This window comes from Lepisma saccharinum, chromosome 16, assembly GCF_977018435.1.
Source record: "Lepisma saccharinum chromosome 16, izLepSacc3.1, whole genome shotgun sequence".
NCBI lineage: Eukaryota > Metazoa > Arthropoda > Insecta > Zygentoma > Lepismatidae > Lepisma > Lepisma saccharinum.
Window position 1 is genome coordinate 35,037,311 of NC_139244.1, and position 18,604 is coordinate 35,055,914.

Sequence of the window (18,604 nt, forward strand, 5' to 3'; positions counted from 1 at the left end):
CAAGAAAATACATTTAAAGCAGGACTGGGTTAATACGACATGCTTTTCCATAGTCTTGAGTATTTAACAGGGTCCACAAAATGTCATTCAATACTTGAACAATGTCTAAATTGGAAACTGTGCAAAGCTAGCAATGTCAATTAACATCGTACCTGTATTGTGTCAGAAAATATATGATAATTAGAGGCACATATTTTTTTGGGGGAAACACCCAGTTATTTTTGCGTTCAAAAGTGGAAAATAAAATTACATTTTGGTTTTAAAAATGTGAATATAATCCCAAATTTGTTTTAAAAACTGCTCTTACTACACAAAATAAACATATCCCTTCTAATAGCACATTTATGTCATTACCAGAGTATTAAAGTTATTCCTGTATAAAGGGGTCCATTTTCGCTTCTCAAATATTTACAGCAGAATTAATAAATTTTCAGTGAATTGCGTAACTCACAGGATAATTCTGTCTTCAGAAAGTGTCGCGTCTGTAAGAGTCTATTTCGCATTTTGCAGTTCATTTTGCATTATTTTGTGACAAAAGTGTAGGAAAATGCACATCACTCCTTTCAGAAACAAGAAATATTAACATTACAATGTGTTATTTCTAGCGTTGCAAAATGGACTTGCATTTTGAATGGACAGTTTTTTTCCCCGATAAAAAGCTGCTTTTTTTGTTGAAAAAAAACAAACAGAAATTTTGGCATTTCATCAATTACAGCTAACCTATTATATTATACAGGTTTGTAATGACATTTTACAACTAGCTAAAAAAAATGTACATGATGTAGTAGCCAAAAAGACAGATATTGGCCAATCCCAATGGACACATATTGCATAGTGGTTAAGATACAATTTAAACCCTAGCTAAATGGGGAGGGAGGGGGATGGGGCTTGCAGGCCCACCACCTCTATTTTTTTTTTAGATCTTTCAACTGTTTTAAAATAATAAATTACATACTAGTTTCTAGGGATGGGACCGATTAATCGGTACTCTATCGGTATCGGTCGATATAGGCATATCGGTGTATCGGTTTATCGGTAAAATTACCGATTATTTTACCGATCCGATATATCGATAAATATCTGATAGTTTAGTGCAAAATTCCGCCATTTTTGTTGTAATTTTTATGGATGATCTCTATGCCCTACTTTTTTAAAAAGTAAATGTCTAAATATGCAATTTCTCTTGCACTGCAGTCACTTTGAAACACACATTTTTTAAGGTCAATGAACCTTTCAGGTTCTTCTGGGACCATTTCTAATTTTATATCGGATCGGTAGAATATTGGTTATCGGTATCGGTAAATTTTATATCGGTACTTTATCGGTATCGGCCAAAATTTCATATCGTCCCATCCCTACTAGTTTCCTAGGATGTTCCCAATATTTCTTTATTACTTTTGTCCATAAAAATATAAATGTAATGTAATTAGGAGACAACATGTACTTGGTGGGCCTATCAGGCGCCATCTTTGAATGTGTCTTATCCGAGATACTCATGCCAGTGACAGTGTACAATTGGTTGGTAATGATGGTAATTATTATATTTAATAAACAAATTCACTTCTCCAAACTAAAAAGCAGTAATAAAAAATTATTAAGGATTTTGTGAGTTTTAGTGAATGATAAAATATATGAGAGACAGATGCAATAAGTGGTTATTATTTTTTATTAATGATAGTAATTTTTGTAATTATTATAATTAATAAATAACTGCTTACGTAATCAGCAAAGGAAGCAGTGATTCAATAATAAAATTATTTATTGAATCTTAGTGCCTGTGCCCCTCCCCCTGGTATGTAAGTTTCTCGTATGGCACGGATAACCTAGGGTTAAAACTAAACGTATAGTCCTGATGAGCACATCTGACCATGAAATGGACTTAAGACAAGCTTTTACATGTTTGTGTATCAATTTAAATGTTGATGTCATAAAATATGAAACAAATGTTAATACAGTCAACTCTCGATTCTACGACCCCGGGTATAACGACCCCCTCGAAGTAACGACCCTTTTCCCGGGAACCGTGAAAAATTTCGAAAAAAGTTGAAAAATTTCGAAAAAAAAGTTGAAAAATTGAAGGAAATCGGCCGAAAAATGCGTTTTTTTTTTTCCCAATCATTCCCTTCACCAGCGCTCTACCGCTCACAATTGGGTCTGAACAAAAAAATAGACACCACCACACCATGCTTGAGTGATATCCAATAGCACTTGACCTCTGCCCCTCCCCTCCCTCAAGCGCACCAATGTTACCCCGCACCCGAGAGCCGCTACCCAACGTGCCAGGCTTGTTTTGCCACGCTTTCTCTTGGATACGCGAGAAGAGAAGATCGAATGTGCTTGGATGTTATTTTAAATCGACCTTGACTTGTTTCCTTGTCCTAAGAGCTGCTGAAAACTCGCAGGTGAGGGGGGAAGGGGCAGCCCGAAATGACTGCTGGACTTGCAGTCTTTGCCAATGTGTATGGTAGGTCAAGCTCTTTCATCGATAAATACACCACCTTGAGAGATAAGATCGCAGGAATGTTCCAAAATACAGATGCGTGGCACCTGGAAGTCTGGCCCATCTGTCCAGCTCTGACCTAGATTTCAGTAGGTTCCCGTGAGTAAGCAACTCTCGACCTTGTAGCCGACAACTTCCAGTAACCGCTTTCATTCAAAACGTGTTCTTTGTTCCCTGCAACACTTCATAAAAAAGCGAAACTGTTAGAGATAATCAAAGCCACATAGGCGAACTGAAGATCGTCAACCCGCTTAATGCGTTGTCATCCAGGTTTCCACAAAAGTTTACTTCGATCTTACGTGCATCATAACTCCCGTTTCCCACTTCATACGTTTTCCTAATTGTGTCGTAATATCTGCCAAAAAAGTGTTGGCTGACTGACTTCACCCCTTTTTCCTGTCAACAAAGGGGGGAGGGGCGATTTTCTTGCTCGTGTGCGCACACGGGCTGATTACAGGCGAGGGTGGAAGTGGACCCACCCCTCTTCCTTTAACATCTAAAATGGGGCAACCAGTTCTGGATATATTCTTGAAAACGAACAAAAACAGAATAAAAAAATTAACCCTCCCCCCTTTTCCCAGCTTATTTTCCGCCACTGGTGTGCACGGCACTTCCCCCTTTTTCCCAGCTTATTCTCCGCCACTGGTGTGCACGGCACTTCCCCCCTTTTCCCAGCTTATTCTCCGCCACTGGTGTGCACGGCAATGTTGATAATTGCAGAATTCAGGTCTTTTTTTATGCTGTTGTCTGCATAGGAAATATTACCCGTATTATTGTCTGTTGCATGGTAAAATGTAAAGCAAGGGACATTTCTTTCTTCTTTACACTCCTGTTAAAAGTTCCGTCTTCGACAGTTGCGTTATCTTTAAAATGCTGGGACTTTTCTCTTCCGCCACCTGTTGCTCGAACTTCCAGCCAGTCTCCTTTGTTTTTACGATGCAGCTGGCGCCAGTGTTTTGTCTAGCGTCTTCAAAGCTCTTGCTTGCCGATAACAGCAATGACTCATCCAGCGCCAAGGAAAAAGTTATTGTTTTGAATCTCGCAAAGCTGTTTTCATTTGACGATAACGAAATTCGATCTCCAGAAAGGAAAACAAGAGTTAAAACAACTTCATGTTCTGCGCCTTCTGATAAGCAAAACTGTAAATTTAATTCACATCCGCTTTTCTTCAGAACCATTCATGTGAAGAAAAAAAAAGTACTCAATGTAGGAATGGTCGCTGAGATCGATTAATAAGACATTATTCAAGGGGAAAACTTTTGGAGGAGTGGGTGTTTGACATGGGGAATACTCCTAAATCCAACATTAAATCATCGATTAACGTGAGAGTAAATAACGATCTACCATTTTGATATGTAAAAGTGCGCAGTTTCATAAAGCTTGTTCATTTTATGCTGATGGGCTAATCGGGACTAAATACACAGTTTAAAGTGAAATTCAATTCCAAACCTAAATGACTTTCGACTGGGACGCTGTTTAATGACGTGTCCATTGGGTGAAGACAGATTGCAAGTTGCACATTTCCTTTTTCACACTGGATTACAATGCAAGTCAAGGAAGGAGTTTGGACTGCTCCCTTCAATGGGGAAGGGGGGAGGGTGAATGAAGTTGGTTGAAGCAAAGAAAACGTGTTTTTTTGTGTGTGATGTATTTTACACAGCCGAAACAGAACGAAAATTACAGCCCCGCCTTTTTTTTTTTTTGTCTGGTGCCTATAAAGGTTGTGTTGTTTCTCCCGAGAGATCTAATCTTACCAGTTAATCTTGTAACAGACAATGCTCCACTAGACGTATAAAATCCAACATTCATTCTGCCCGATTATCTCCCGACTTTTGCTGGCGCCAGTGTAACTGGTGTCAAGATTCTTCGAGTTTCGCTTGCAATAAGCGAGAGATTGTTTTCCTTTCCATAGGTCTCGGTGCAAACGGGTTTCTCATGAACTATAATTGTAAGAATTTCCTGGAAAAGCAACGACTGTGCACAATTGAAAGAAAGTAACATTATTTTTTTTTTAAAACGTTTCCATGTTCTATTTTCCTTCTCGCAACACGCGTCCTGTGCATAACAGGTTGTATAACTACCAGGATAAATGGTGTTACCATCTCCTATGCATCTTTGTGTCCGTTTGATCTCCGTTTAAGCAGAAAATTGGGGCAAATTCCAATAACGACCCCTTCGAAATAACGACCCTTTTCCCGGGAACTGTGAAAGGTCGTTGAATCGAGAGTTGACTGTATCAAAATATTCGATGTTTCGGGACAATTAAAAATCTTTACTGTTCAGAACACATATACAGAAGTGTACGTATTACGTGAATGTGTGTATATATCCTGTTTAACGGAGCTTTCAGACGGAAGCGACACGGCTCTTGGAAACCAACCCTTAGAAGTAAATGCAACCTTTCAAACTGAAGCAACATAAGTTGCAAGTGTCGCTTGTCACTTGGCCTGTACAGTTTTCTCAGAGAACTTTCATACCGACCCTCAGTAATCCATTTAACCTTTTGAACCGAAGTGCGACAATGAGCTAAACATGTCACTTGCATGTTGCTTGGTTTGATTGATTGATTGATTTGGTTTTTTAAGTCCACTTTATGCACAGTAAGGCTAATCGGGACTGGACCTACAGTTTAAAGTGGGATCCGAACCACTTGTGCCTCCACCAGGTATCGAACCCGGGACCCCTTGATTACAAGGCGAGGACACAACCACTACGCCATCGGGGAGGCCCCTGCATGTTGCTTGGACTATACTGTTTTCTCAATGGCGTGGATCATGCCGCTTCGGTCTGTTGTTCTTGTATGTACAGTGAATGCTTTGCCTTGTACTGAAGGAGACTGTCACTTTTGTCATCTGTGACTTCAGCCTGAGAGCTCCTTCAGTGACACACATGGTGTCACCTCGGTCTTGTTTGGGTATGTGTGGTGAATGCTTGCTTATAGACTGAAGGGGTCCATGTCGCTTGTCACTTCAATATTTTATCCCCCCCCATTGTCATGTATTGCTTCGGTCTGAATGTTCGCCATACTTAACAAGATTGTTAGTTACTTCATCAGATTAAAATTTAATTTAGCCTGTAAATCACAGAAAACAAATTGCAAGTACTGTCTGAAAAAATTATAACGTTTTGATAGAAGGTTCCTTTTATAATCATGAATGGGTCTCTGGAGTGGCATAAAGTAATGCTGTTGCCTTGTAATAAGAAGGGGTCCGAGGTTCAATCCTCAGTGGAGGCAGAATGCTTCAGATCTCATTTCAAACTGTAGGTCCAGTCCAGATTTCTTCAATAGTTATTTCTTTTTTTTTTTTTTTCTTTTTTTTTTTTTTTTTTTTGCGCCATTTGCGGTTAGTCTTATTTACTTCTGCTTCAGTTTTAGTGCCAGTGTTTTTCAACCGCCGGTCTGCAAAAGGTCCATTGCACCCAGGGCTTGACGACTAATTTAAATCTAATTTTATATTTGACAGCAAGTCTATACATAATTGAACTATGATTATGCCATAGTTGATATATTAATATAATTGAGGGTGCATATTAATTTCCATATAAACTTTAAAGATCAGAAATGTATTTATGAGTGAAATTTTTGGATTCAAGGCATCGACTTGTAAGAAATAAATTTACTGGGCTGTGGTCTCACAAAGGTTGAGAACCACTGCAACAAGCAGCCAAAATACCTCACTAGTTGGTCCGTAACCAGGTTTAGCGGCCATTTAACCAAATTATACATAATGTACTGGAAAGCCAAAATACAAGTATATTTTACTGAACACAAAATTTAATGTAGAGAGATTTGATACTAGATTTTCAAAAGGTAGAGCAGTATTTTCTTTTTTGCTTCATGTACGTGTTCGAATAACAAATTCAAACATTGGAAATCATATCATACTATTAGGTTCCATTAAAAACATATACGAAACAACTCTAGTTATGTACATATGTTGATACTACATAGATATATTTAATAAGCTACGGAATTTGAAGATAACACACTGAACCACCAATTCAAAAAAGCCAGCTTTCTTGAAAACACTGTTTACGTCTAGCTACAAATTTCATATTGTAAATTGTATTTTATATTTAGAAATGAGTGTCTATTTTACAGTAGGAAGATAAACAAAAACCATGGATCAGGAAAAATACTGACAACTCCTGTATTTTCATTGATTTGACACATTTTTGTGAAAAAAGCCGAAAAAAGCTGCAGAAAAAAACTCCGGTTTCTTTCCAAAAAAAAGCCAGATTTTTTCTGACCACTTCCAACTCCAGTTATTTCACATTTCATGTTTTTGTCAAAAACCAAATTTGCATGCCTCTATAAATGACGTATTTTAACATTCTGTTAAATCATCTCAAATTATGAAGATTTCAAGATAAGTATATGATAGACTGATAAGAAATAGTTCCAATGAAATACTTTCAATACTAATATTTATACATATTCGGAAGTACTTTAATGGCCACGGTGGCTCAGTCGGTAACGCTTCTGACTACCATGCTAAAGGTACCGGGTTCGATCCCGGCCTGTTCAAATCCGGGAACTTTTCTAACGTTGGAAGCAGGCCCGGCGCCCACCCAGCATCGAATGACATGGGTACCTGGGGGAAAACCTGGAGGGTAAAGGCAGTCAGGGGCGTGATGCTGATCACATCACCCCCACTCACGACCGGATCAAGAAAGTGTGGGGCGTTACCCCCACACTCTCTATATGCCTTCATAGCATGGTGCTATGCTCAGGGGAGCACTTTACTTTACTTCTTCGGAAGTACTTTCATTCCTACAATTTTCAAACATAGGTGGAAATATAATAATTAATTGGCTTCTTTGAACCCTAATAATTGTGACAAGCAACAATTAACAAAACTACATTCTTTTACTTCACAAATACTTACAAGATACATTTAAAGCAATACATACATGTGTAATCTGGATTTGAATGGAAGTTGTATCTATTCCTGGTAATTGGACAGTTGGTAGTGTTGTATCTTCCTCCTCCAAAATGCCTCCTCTCTTTCCAAATAATCCCAACTGTTTTGCACGCTGCTGTGCCTTCTCAGGACTGCAAAGAAAACACAAGCAACAAATATTAACACAAGTTAAGTCTCAGTAGATATAGAAGGGATGCACATGGAGTGAATCTTCGGTGAGGTCTGCAAAACTCACAAACACAAATACTATGCCAAAAAAAACATTATGCAAAAAAGGACTGCTCCAAAAATTACTGTTGCAACTACAAACATGCTTAAAATTTATGCTATTTGAAATCAATTGCCCACTTATGCACAGTTGTCCAAGTGTGACTGGGCCTACAGTTTAAAGTGGAATCCGAACCGCCATGTGCCGCCACTAGGTATCGAACCTGGAACACCTTGATTACAAGGTGACGACGTTACCACTATGCCATTGGGGAGGCCCTTCCCTCACAATGTCAATAATGAGGATGGATAATATTGATGAACATACATTCAAAGGAACACCAACATCAAGCCTGTTTGAACCTTGCTGACAAGATTATGAATTGACCACTGAACACACTGGAAGAGGCATGGAAATGACATGGATGTGTTATGTGGATAATGCTCAAGACATGGGATTTATGTTTACTGAAGAGACAATATTAAACAATGCCAAACTCTATATCACTCAATTTTAACTGCTGTTATCCAAGAAAAAAACAAAATGCCCAGTCTTCTGTTCTGCCTCCAAGTGCTTTCCTCCACTCTCCCTACTTATTTCCATTGAGGATAGGCTAACAGTGCGTCAGCAAAGTTATCAGTTGAGCCAGACAGACACATCCACCAAACACAAGGGAGATAAAAGATTTTCGTGCTTCTAAATTACCATACTGTTATATTCTAATGTAGGGATGGACCAATATGAAATTTTGGCAGATATCGATAAAGTACCGATATAAAATTTAACGATAATCAATATTCTACCGATCAGATAAAATTCCAAATGGTTCACTGATCTCCTTAATAAATGTTTGTTACCAGATGAACCAAGCTTTCGCAATGCAAAAGAAGCTGCATATTTAGACATTTACTTTAAAGAAAATATGGAATGGAGATTATATGTCTATATCCATACAAAAATTATCACAATGGCACAATATTGCACTAAATTCTAAGATATTTATAGATATATATATAGATATAAAATTATTGGTAATTTTACCAATAAACTAATATGCCTCTACCTGCCAATAACAATTACAGATTTATCTGTCCCATCCCTATTCTAATGTTATGAAGGAAAGGGCATGTGAGGTTTTTTGGCACATTTTTAGTAATTTAAAGTATGCACAAATGGGACAGCAGTACATAAATGATGCTATAAGAGTGGAACTTGCAGTAACAGCATTAAAAAAATACGCTTTCTTCAATTTATGCTGCTGAAAGTGCTGCGTTTACAGTATCAGGGTGGCTACAAACAAGAAGAAATGAAATTCCCTGACTTTTCCAGGTTTTCCAGGACAAAATTTACATTTTTCCCTGACAATTACAAACTAAACTAAATCGATGTTTTTTCAAATGGAAATAATAAACTCATACAACACGTATGGTCTTGCTAAGTACCAATATTATCTTCTATTAAATTGATTTAATTTCTCTATTCTCTATGATTTGAATTCAAACTGCAAAATAGTGAATTTGGAAAATTATTACAATTCACAAGCTAAGGAAGGATTATGGAATTTTGTCATACGCAGTAAGTTTAAAATAAAAGTAGTCCCCTTCAGCATTCAAACACTTCTGCATTCGGTGCTGCCATTGCTGGAACGAGGTTTGTGGAAGGCCCTTCAGGAGATTCTCCGTTTCAGCCTGAACCTCTTGAAATGAGGTAAAATGGGTTCCCTTTAAGCAAGATTTAACTTTAGGAAATAAAAAAAAAGTTGCAGGGGGCCAAATCAGGTGAATAAGGTGGATGCCCCATCACAGTAATGTTTTTGCTGGTCAGAAACTGCTTTACAGATAGGGCCGTGTGAGCGGGTGCATTGTCCTGGTGCAACAGCCATCCATCCCTCCTCAACTGTGGCCTCTTTTTCCTAATTTTTTCACGAAGTCTCGTTAGTACTTCAATGTAATAGTGTTGATTAACAGTCTGGGAACCCACTCAATCATTAACATTGTCTTGAATTTTGATTTTAACATGCATGATTTTTATGGTCTTGGGGATCCTGGAGACTTCCACTGCATCGACTGGCGCTTACTTTCAGGGTCATAGGTAAAAATCCATGTTTCATCACAAGTTACAACAGATTCCAACAAATTTGGCTCGTTTGCAATGCGTTCTAACATGTCCACACACACGTCTTTACGGCACTGTTTTTGGTCATCGGATAGAAGTTTTGGAACAACCTGCGCACAAATCTTTCTCATGTGTAATTCCTCAGTTAAAATGCGTCGAACAGATTCCCTATCCAAGTTCACCAACTCCGCCACTGCACGAACACTCAATCTTCGGTCCCCCCGGATCACATCACGAACTTTGGCAATGTTTTGGTCTGTAATTGCTGACCTTGGAGGCCCAGCACGTTCATCATCTTCCACACTGTCCCTTCCCTCCGAAAACCGCTTATGCCATTCAAACACACGTGCACGAGACAAAGTTTAATCTCCATAAGCCTCGGTTAACATTTCAAATGTTTCTGTGGCTGATTTCTTCAGTTCACTTAGTCTCGTTTTTTTTTTGTGTCACTCCTCGTATACCATGGGCATACAAAATTTAGTGCCATGCTACGACACATGCCAGAACAACGGTGGTGATTATGCCGAAAATTAGGTTAGGACTCACTGTTACTAATGCAACAAATTACAACTGATATTCTTGTTTTATTTATGCCTAATCGGTAGGGACCTTGATATTTTGTTATTTTTTTTTTTTTCAAATTGGTGTATTTTTTATTTTTTTATTTTTTACTATACGGTGTTATTTTCCCCAAAATTCATATTTTCATTTTAGCGCATTTTCTGGCAAATATCTGAAATTATACCTTTATGGTGTTTTTAAACTACTGTTTCAAATTGTAAGTCACATGGCTTACGCCTCTTCGCGAGAGTTTGATATCTTGAAAGATATTTTGGGAAAGTTTTTTTCCATACCCCTTTATTAATTTTTAGGTAAGGATTTTAGATAATGGAATTTTGGTGTGGAGTTAGGGCCCCACACTTTCTTGATCACGGCTGAAGGTGGGAGTGATGTGATCAGCACCACACTCCTGGCTACCTTTATCCCTCAAAGTTTCCTCAAGGTACCAGCTTCATATAATGCTGGGTGGGCGCCGGAGCAGTTTGAATAGGTGGAAAACATCCTGGTTCTCCCCCGCAGGGGATAGACCCCGAGACACTCTCACATTGTAGTCAGATGCCCTAACGACTGAGCTCCATTATTACTCGCTCGACAAATGCTGATAGTGCACACTGAGCTTGGTAATTCAAAACATATCTTGTGCGACAAATACAAAGATGTGGCTCCCGTGTGACGGTAGATACGCACTCGATCTCCTGTTAGAATGCTGCCACTTTGCTCTGCGATGCAAATGGTTTTGATAGAAGTTGAAAAAATCGTGGGAAATAAATGATTTAATGTGGCTGTCGGAATTATTCCATGTACGTATAACTCTATAGTTTACTCTTGAGTAAAATGTTGGAAAACTTGCATGTTCTATGTACACAAACATGGCCTAGAAAAGACAAGAATATTAAAATTTACTGAATTTTTCGTTGTTTTAGGACATTTTTTTAAAAAAAATTGCTAAAAATGCCAACAATTCGCATTTTATGCCAAATTCGCATTATTTCGAAAATTCGATCGGGCAAAAAATGTGCCCAGACATCACTGCACATTCCTAAACCTAATTTCGCAGCAATTACCATTTTTCACGGTTTTGGCATTTGCGAAAAATCAATGTACCTACTAATTGGAAATTACTTTCTGGCCACCCCTCGTATAAATCAGTAGATGGAAAGTGAAAATTTAGCTGGGCTGGCAGAGAAAAGTCAATTCTTGAAGGAAGTGATTTGCTGTTATGATTGAATGACTCGAGTAAATATGATATTAAAATATTTACGTATTTATTATTAGTATTTTATTTCATAATATTGGACATTAACTTCACTCAGTGAGAGATTTAAGACCATCTCTCACGAGATTAAACAGACAGGACAGAGAGTGGCGTTAATTTCATTGAAATACTAGTGTTGCAGTAAATTTGAGGTTGGAAGCATGCACTTGCCAATTTTTATAACGTTCACCAATGGAGATTTATGTTTCACTTTTTCTTGATAGTATTCAATATATATCTCGTTTGGTTGGATTCTTCTTGATATCTAAGAATAGTGCAATGTCATTGTAAACGTATGTTAACTTGTGCGAAACCAGTAATACGTCAGTATGATAAAAGAAAGCCTTCGTAAGCACTGCTACATTAAATAAGGTGAAGTGAGCCAGAAGAATAATAAAATTCCAGCAGCATATTTGCAGTTTATGCATGCGATTTTTGTTGGATGTTGAAGTCCATGCAATTTCTGTCACATGTTGTAGTGAGATACTTTGTCGGGTGGCGATATTCGACAAAAATCGTATGTATCAATGGAACATATTTGTTTCCATGTTCCTTCAGTTTGCCCAACAAAATGCCTTACTACGACGTCCGACAACTATCGGACGGCGCCACCCGCTCTTATCCCCTCCATCTGTTGACAAGTCCCCTTACTACTCCCATACGGACAAGAAAAAATGATAATTCAATGTATTTTCCACGTAATATTTAGAGGCTTAACCTTTACTCCCCCGATGATACCATATGGTATCATGGTGCTGATCAAGAAATGAATGTGCTCTTTGGACCTTCATACTCTTATGTTTGGGTGGAAACTGACACAGGACTGGAGCAAGCCTGGGAAATTCATATCGATGACCAACCTCCCCCCTCCCCTCTCCGTAACATATCCATGCCACATTTCCGAACAGAGTAACACATATTGGCTCATTATTCAACTTGTATGGCACCCAGGAACATGAAACATGTTTCAATCTCTTTGGAAATGTCCATTCTTTGAAGAGAATACTAAAGTTTGCGCCTTCTCCCCAAGATAGCGGGAGAAGAGGAGGTAAACTCCAGATTTCTATGTTGTTGTTTTTTTCATTGAAATTCGGTGGTCTCGCCCCCAAACCCCCCCTTCCTCGGTTCGGAGTTCTGAATTGTACACGGTTGCATGCTATGATGTTTTAGCTGCAAACCAAAACTATCTGAAGTAGATTTCTCCCATAGTACCCGAGTTATAACAATTTTCCTCAAAACATGCGAGTTACCTATTTTTCGAAGAAAGAAAAAAAAATTGGCATATTATTCAACTTGTATGGCACGAAAGAACATGAAACATGTTTCATTCTCTTGAGAAATGTCCATTCTTTGAAAAGAATACTAAAGTTCGCGCCTTCTTCCCATATACCGTGCAACAAACAAGGCCGTCAGCCCGTTGCCAAGGCACACGACACACCGACTCGGTCCCCTCGAAAGACCAAGACCGGGCGTCACTGCCTATCAATTATCTTTGTTATAAATATATATATGCCACGACTACGCTCAGTTCCTGCGGGGCATGAGACCCCGCATCCCAAAGTTCGGGTAAAGGTCTGCTTTTGAATAATAATATAATTAAAATTAAATTTATGCTTACTTATCTAAGACTTCAAAATAATGTAACCATTCTCATGCTTGAACTTCCATCGTGATCGCACCCGCATCCCACTGACCAGTGAGGATTGCATGCGAGTCGCGAGCGAAATCAGCATAATCGAATCTGACGTCCTTTGGATTGATAAAGCCTCCGCCTCACTGACCAGTGATGGCGGGACACCTCACCAAACCCAAAGGATGCCAGTTAATTTATACTTATGAGACAAATTTACTATAAGGAAATACCAATTAACGATTATAAATTTATTTACAAATCCAAACATTAGTTAGGTTGAAAGAAAAATATACAATCTTCTGATCAAGAGAAAACTACAATGCCAAAATTAAATTTTTGTTCAAAAAAATGACTTCCGTAACATAGACTGAAACTTGCTTTCGAGTAAACATACAATCCAGAGAGCTCTCTCTTATATATATATTGTCCATATCCCATCATAGAACTAACCCAGCTTAACTTGGTTTCAATTAAACAGGTGACAAATTATTCAGTAATGATCGACAAAATTTCAATTAACCAAAACCAAAGAAAAATTTGCATAACATCTTTCCGTAAATATCTATTTGTGCTTCTGTCATATTTTTACATCTGCATTATGTTCTCTAGAACTCATGAGGTATACTACCCTCTTCAGGGCCAACCTCCAATAACATTCATAACTAAATATAAGGGGAGCCTTTCTCTACCCAATATCAAAGCCATATCTCAGCCACAAATTACAAATGTCCACGTGGAATTCCTTAACATAATAGGGGACTCTATGTCTACCCTTTTTGGCTACTCACATTGCAAAAGCAAAACAATAGACTTTTACATTAAACGAATTTCTATAAAAACATATACTCGACCGGTCACCTAGTATAACTGTTTCAAATTACATCTAAATAAAACCTAAATAAGAGAAACCAATAAACTTTCCTAAACGTTCCGGATACTCAGACTTTAAACGGACGTGAAACTATATAAGCTATCAGATTTAAAATACATCCTCTGACCAGAGGTATGCTCTCGGATTTAAGTATCAAAGAAACAAATTTATTTAAATGAACCTCCTGACCAGGAGAATTCAGAATGATTTAGAAATTACTCGACGAGAAGGATGTATATCTTTGAATTTATATCGGAGTCGCACTGACCAGTGACAACTCCGACAGAATTTAAGAATCAAAATTTTAAATTATTAAGATTAAATATGTATGAATCAAATTATTTATAAGCCTGCCAAAATCCCCTTTAAGGATCATGCTGACCAGCACAAATCCAGAAAGGTGGCTTACGGAAAACTCAGGACATTGTGGAAGGGAGAGCTGACCAGCCACTCCCCTCACAACGCCTGTGTTCTGCCAGCCCTGGACCTCGACAAGCGATTTAATCACCTAACGATTCCGGAATCTACTGCTATACTGATTATTTTGCCAGCGAAACGGCTTGTATTTATACTTGCGCGATTACGCAATTCTATTCCCCAACAAAAGATTTGGACAAACTGAAAAGTTATTAATTGTACACGTTTCATGCTATGATGTGTTATCTGCAATACAAAACATATCCGAAGTAGATTGTTCCCTTAGTGCCCGAGTTATAACAATTTTCCTCCAAAAATGCAAATTACCTATTTTTCGTAAAATCAGTTTCACATTTTGGCTTATTATTCAACTTGTATGGCACCCAAGAACATAAAACATGTTTCATTCTCTTGAGAAATGTACATTCTTTGAAAAGAATACTAAAGTTCGCATCTTCTCCCCAAAATAGCCTGAGAAGAGGGGGCAAACTCCAGATTTTTGCTTTTTCCATTGAAATTCGGGGGACGTGCCCCAAGCCCCCTTCCTCGGTCCGGTGTTCTAAATTGTACACACGGTTGCATGCTCTGATGTTTAATCTGCAAAACAAAACATATCCGAAGTAGATTGCTCCCTTAGTACCCGAGTTATAACAATTTTCCTTCAAAAATGCAAATTACCTATTTTTCGTAAAAAAAAATCACATTTTGGCTTATTATTCAACTTGTATGGCACCCAAGAACATAAAACATGTTTCATTCTCTTGAGAAATGTCCATTCTATGAAAAGAATACTAAAGTTCGCACCTTCTCCCCAAAATAGAGGGAGAAGAGGGGGCAAACTCCAGATTGTTTTTCCCATTGAAATTCGGGAGACGTGCCCCCCAAGCCCCCCTTCCTCAGTCCGGCGTTCAAAATTGTACACCGTTGCATGCGCTGATGTTTTAGCTGCAAAACAAAAGTTATCCGAAGTAGATTGCTCCCATTGTGCATGCTATGATTTTTTAGCTGCAAACCAAAACTTATCCGAAGTAGATTGCTCCCATAGTGGCCAAGTTATAACAATTTTCCTCCAAAAATGCAAATTACCTATTTTTCGTAAAAAACAGTTTCACATTTTGGCTCATTATTCAACTTGCATGGCACCCAAGAACATGAAACATGTTTCATTCTGTTGAGAAATGTCCATTCTTCGAAAAGAATGTTGCAAACTCCAGATTTTTGTTTTTCCATTGACATTCGGGGGTCGCACCCCCCCCCCCCCCCAAACTGCACTTCCTCGGTCTGGTGTTCTAAATTGTACACCGTTGCAAGCGCTGATGTTTTAGCTGCAAAACAAAAGTTATCCGAAGTAGATTGCTCCCATAGTGCTAGAGTTATAACAATTTTCGTCAATGAAGATGAAATTCCCTGACATTTCCCTGACTTTTTTTGACACCTCAAATTCCCTGACTTTTCCCGGTTTTCCAGGTTTTCCAGGTCTGTCGCCACCCTGAGTATGTGTTCTTGCTGGCAATGACATTGGAAATGACGCAGTACACACATTCTCATGCAAAAAGGCTATATGAGTGCAGTGGTGGATCAATGTTTTTCTCTGTCTGAGAGTTCGAGAAAGTTTTATTAGCTCTAGACATGCCCGAGTCTTGAAAGCTGAATTTTAGATATCAAGGGCTTATCTTAGGTTAACTGATCTTAGGTTAAACAGTGCTAGGGAGTTCTGGGTGAGGCATGGATCGATCTTCATTGCTGCAAATACAGAAGTTAAATAAAAAAAGAGGGGAGGGGGGCCAAGAGAAATTGAAATGATTTATTGTCACCTAAAGTCCCAGGTTCGGATCTGTGAAGAGTCATTTCTAGAGGTTTGGATTCCACTTTTAATTGTAGATCAGTTTTAAACTTGAAACCAAATTTGCTTTTGTCATCCAAGCAAGTTGCCATTAATTAGATGTAACAGTGTTGGCATCTTATGAACGTGACAGAGATTGAACAACATGTACACAGGAAGCTGTCCGCTAGAAGACCAACTGTTGCAACCTGAGTTCACAGTTATACCAGTAGACAAGGTTTTCAGGTGCCATGAATCTGTATATTTCAAGAATCTTACGATCTTATCTCACATTTCCCATGTGGTTTTTATGAATGTCTCTAAAGCTGTGTAAGTGCAAGGGCTGCCTTAACCCAAGTTATCAGGAGCTTTTAGGATAAGGAGACAAGGCAAAGCAACATTTAAGCTCTCTTCATGGTCAGTCTTTTCTTCATGGCTTCTGCAGATGTCTGCTTCAAACAAGTGAAACCATTTTTGATGGAAGGTCTTGAAAAAAGCTTTGAATCAAAAATTATCTGGGTTTTGATTTATCTGATTGAAATATGAGGAGCATGTAAAAAAAAAAAGGGCCGATAATTTTTAGTGTTGGCAACACTGATGAAATTGGGCATGCATAGGAGCATGCCCTAGTATTCTGTGCTTGCAACAGAGATAGAATCCTCAGAGTGGGGTTGCGTAAGTGCGAGTAGCAGTAAGGTGAAATGGCTGCCGTAATACAAAATCCTGCCAAATGTGAAGTGAGATCTATCATACGATTTCTGAATGCCAAAGGCCAGAGTGCAGCTGACATCCATCGGGAATTCTGTGCCATTTATGGACCTACAGTGATGAGTGAAGGGAAGGGCAGGCAATGGTGCAGAGAGTTTCGGGCAGGGCGTTCAAATGACCATGACAATGAGCGTAGCGGAAGGCCTAGTGTTCAGACGGACGATCTGGCAGAACACGTCAACGAGAAAGTGAGTTCCAATTGCCAGTTCACAATATCTGAATTCGATAACGAGTTTTCAGAAGTGTCTGCGAAAACAGTGCATCAAATTGTGACCGACAACCTGGGGTATCGCAAACTGTGTGCGAGTCAAAGAGCAAAGAAGGACAGCTGCAAGTGATTTTTTGGCTCGCTGGGGGAAGGATAGGGATGAAACACAGATATCATATGCCACTGGGGAGTCAAAGAAGCAGTCAATGCAATGGCGGCACTCTGGTTCTCCTACAGTGAAGAAATTCAAATGAACACCTTCAGTTCACAAAATCATGGCAACCGTGTTTTGGGACCAAAATGGTGTGATTTTTGTGGAATTCTTGGAACCAGGATGAACAATTACAGCAGAGGTGTATTGTGAAACACTGAATAATCTGCGACGTGCCATCCAAAATCGGCGGAGAGGAATGCTACGCTCTGGAATTTTTCTGATCCATGACAACGCCCACCCACACACAGCTGCTCGTACTGTTGAGACAATTGAAAGATTTTGATAGGAACTATTCACTCATCCCCCTTACAGCCTTGACCTTGCCCCCAGCTATTTCTTTCTTTTCTTCACCTGAAAAAGTGGCTTGCATCGAAGCGTTTCAACGACAGTGATGTGCTCAAGACATCAGTTCTGGACTGGCTGCACTCTCAGGTGGCAGATTTTTACGCAGAGGGTATATGGAAGCTTATGCCACGCTATCAGAAATGTCAGGAGGTTAATGGTGACTACGTCGAAAAATATCCAAGGTATGTACTTGTTTATCAATCACAATAAATTTCTTTTCCTATCAATTTCTTGTTTTTTAAAAAAATATCGGCTCTTTTTTTTTACATGCGCCTTGACATTAAAAAACCTATCTTAACAGATGGGAATGTACACCACATCGAATTAAAGGATATTTTGTACTATCCAACATCATTAATGAGGTTTTCCTGCAGTTCAATTTGTTTAATTTCCTTCACTTCTACATTTCTTCAAACCTCTTCAAATTTGTCGTTTCATTAATACAAGTAGTTAACAAATGGACATTCAGATTTATAACATGTATCTTTATTTCAGTGTTTACAATGAAGGAAAAAAAGCAAGTCAATATTTTACTTTGAACAAAATTTAAACAAGGTGAAAATATTTCATTTTTTAAAAATAATAATATGTCGATATACTCACGGAAGTAGGTGTAGTGTAATAGGAATCCTAAGCTGCCGAAGTTTTATTGCTTTGTAGACAGGCATCACAATTCTGCCAGGTATGTTTGCTGATAAGTCTTCTTCCATCTCATTTTGAGATTTTATTTCTGGATATCGTGGGAACTGGACATAAATCTTA

The 18,604-nt window shown here is 38.5% G+C and overlaps 1 protein-coding gene across 1 annotated transcript in view; it reads right to left on the reverse strand.

Moving 5' to 3' along the window:
• Positions 1–18,604, reverse strand: part of spn-E (tudor domain containing 9 protein spindle E) — a 114,986-nt gene that overhangs the window by 39,866 nt on the left and 56,516 nt on the right. The window contains exons 15-16 of the mRNA XM_083137970.1: positions 18,446–18,604; positions 7,415–7,556 (exon numbers count right to left, since the gene is read on the reverse strand). Coding sequence (XP_082994096.1) covers positions 7,415–7,556; positions 18,446–18,604 — 301 coding nt within the window. The remainder of the gene's footprint in view (positions 1–7,414; positions 7,557–18,445) is intronic.